At 36.6% G+C, this 2,432-nt stretch overlaps 1 protein-coding gene across 1 annotated transcript; it reads left to right on the plus strand.

Annotated features, from left to right (window-relative positions):
• The first annotated feature begins 219 nt into the window (after positions 1-219).
• On the plus strand, positions 220-2,219 carry LOC116219710 (zinc finger protein 239-like). Its single transcript, XM_042703826.1, has 2 exons — positions 220-286; positions 1,177-2,219. The coding sequence occupies exons 1-2, from the start codon at positions 220-222 to the stop codon at positions 2,049-2,051; spliced, it is 942 nt and encodes a 313-aa protein (XP_042559760.1). The 3' UTR covers positions 2,052-2,219.
• Positions 2,220-2,432: the final 213 nt, after the last annotated feature.

Here is a 2,432-nt window from a genome sequence, read left to right on the forward strand (position 1 = left end):
CTTTTGCAAAACAGAACTAAAATGTCAGGATCTACTAAAACATCACAACCGCTGATGTCAGTGAAGGAGGAGACAAAAGAAGAAGAATTTGATGATTTCCTGCAAGAGTATCTGTCTACAATTCAGAAAGTGGAAGGAAAGCCTGGACTGGAACATGAATGTAAGACTGAATCAGAAAGATCCCCAACCTTGGCCTGCAAAGAAGAAAAGTCTTCACTGATGGAAATTAAAGAGGAAGATGAATCGGATTTAAGAGACTGTGATCGTGATGACTCTTCGCCTACAAGTAAGTTGCAGATTTTTTTGTATCAAGATAAGCCAACTAACTCTTGTGTCTGTATCTCTGTTTACATTTAGTCTCTAGGTAGACACTTATCCTACTGAACACTTTTGTCCTAAATTACTTCCACATGAGGTACAATTCTAGCCAATAGCAAATAATAAAAAAAAAGATATTAAAAACATTTGAAGAAAGTCTTTGTATAATGAAAATATTGACACATATGATAGTTAAAATGAAGTGAAAATTACATCATGTTAATATGAAGCTGCAAGGGCACCCAAAGGGTTTCTGCCTACTGTAGCTTTTTAAATATCCTATCTGTCTCTAGCTTAGGGAACCATCTTCACTTTTGGCCGCTGCTAGTGTGTGTTGACATTAACTCATATTAATATCTGTGAATATGAACTTGTGTGTGAACATGAGGCTGCACAGGCACCCAAGGGTTTCTACCTTTTCTACCAATTATAATTTTACGATCTAAATTAAGATAACTGGTATAATATTTTATATAATAATAATAGATTTTAAAATAGTTCATGCCATTGGAACTCAGACATTTATACTGTTATGAATAGGATTTTTAGAAGTTGATTTAAAACCCCCTGGCTTTCTCTCCGGCTTTACTCAATGAAATGTTAGGTCTGTTGAGAGAATATTGATACCATGGGAAAACCATAATAATGGGGTATTATTTGCAGTCTGTTGCATTTAAAACATTTAAAATGCCTACTATCATTTTGTCTTCCAAGGGATATACTAAATTGGCAAATAGCCAGTCAATCCAAAATACATTGTTTTCAGTGTTATACTGTGTAGTGTAAATGTAACAAATCGAGAATATCAATGACTGAGAATCGAGGATATGATATTAAAAATATTTTCTAATGTTATAGGAGACGTTCAAAGGATCCATTCTAGAAAAAGGAGTCCAGAGGAAAGAAGAAAGAAAATCATCAGACATCAGCAGTCGAACACAAGGAAGAAACAACATGAATGCCCCCAATGTTTCAAAACCTTTGCCTCACCTTCCGCTCTTGCAATTCATCAACGAACACACACAGGAGAAAAGCCCCATCAATGTCCTCAGTGTGGAAAGACTTTTAGCCGTATTTATAGTCTCAAGATGCACCAGAGGGTCCATAGTGGAAAAAAGCCACATCAGTGTTCTCAGTGTGGAAAGACTTTTAGTCAAATGAGTAGTGTCAAGAAACACCAGAGAATCCACACTGGGGAAAAGCCATATCATTGTTCTCAGTGTGGAAAGACCTTTAGTCAAATGGGTAGTGTCAAGAAACACCAGAGAATCCACACTGGGGAAAAGCCATATCATTGTTCTCAGTGTGGAAAGACCTTTAGTCAAATGGTCGAACTGGAGAGACACCAGATGTTCCACACTGGAGAAAAGCCATATCAGTGTACTACATGTGGGAAGGGTTTCAAAAGTAGCAGTGAACTTAGGATCCACCAGATGACACATACTGGAGAAAAGCCACATCAGTGTTCTCAGTGTGGAAAGACTTTCAGTCAGATGTCTTCTCTCAAGATACACCTGATGATCCACACTGGGGAAAAGCCATATCAGTGTACTACATGTGGGAAGGAGTTCAGGAGTAGCAGTGCACTTACAATCCACCAGATGACACATACTGGAGAAAAGCCACATCAGTGTTCTCATTGTGAAAAGGCCTTTACTGCAATTGGTAGTCTCATCAGACACCAGAGGATCCATACTGGGGACAAAAAAAAAGTTAAAAAAAACAAACATTAATTGCAATGTGTTTTATATATTTACAATACTTGATTTTTTGTGAATGGCTTTAACTTACATATAGTATGCACACTACTTTAATCATGGGATACTATTATTGTTAAATTTGAAAGAGAGAAAGGGTCTGCCATCATATTTTCTGCCACTTCTTCGTGTACCATTCGTTTAGTGTAAAGTGTGTGAAGGATTGACAACTGCATTGAAGTTACCTTGATTTTAGAAATTTGATTGATATCCACAAGATCGGTTGATATATGCCTATCTCATTTAAATGTAATCATCTTCTGACATATTATGTAATTTCAAATACTGTTAGAAACGTGATATTAAACGTATTGTTATGTCCATGTAAAATATGTCTGTGTCTATCTGCATTCAGCC

This window comes from Clupea harengus, chromosome 26 (genome assembly GCF_900700415.2).
Source record: "Clupea harengus chromosome 26, Ch_v2.0.2, whole genome shotgun sequence".
Taxonomy (NCBI): domain Eukaryota; kingdom Metazoa; phylum Chordata; class Actinopteri; order Clupeiformes; family Clupeidae; genus Clupea; species Clupea harengus.

What these genes read in the sequence shown, in the direction of transcription:
- LOC116219710 (XM_042703826.1), top strand. Translation starts at nt 220, where the DNA reads ATGGAAATTAAAGAGGAAGATGAATCGGATTTAAGAGACTGTGATCGT. An exon ending in TGATGACTCTTCGCCTACAA is followed by an intron (nt 287 to 1,176) that starts GTAAGTTGCAGA and finishes CTAATGTTATAG; the next exon opens with GAGACGTTCAAAGGATCCAT.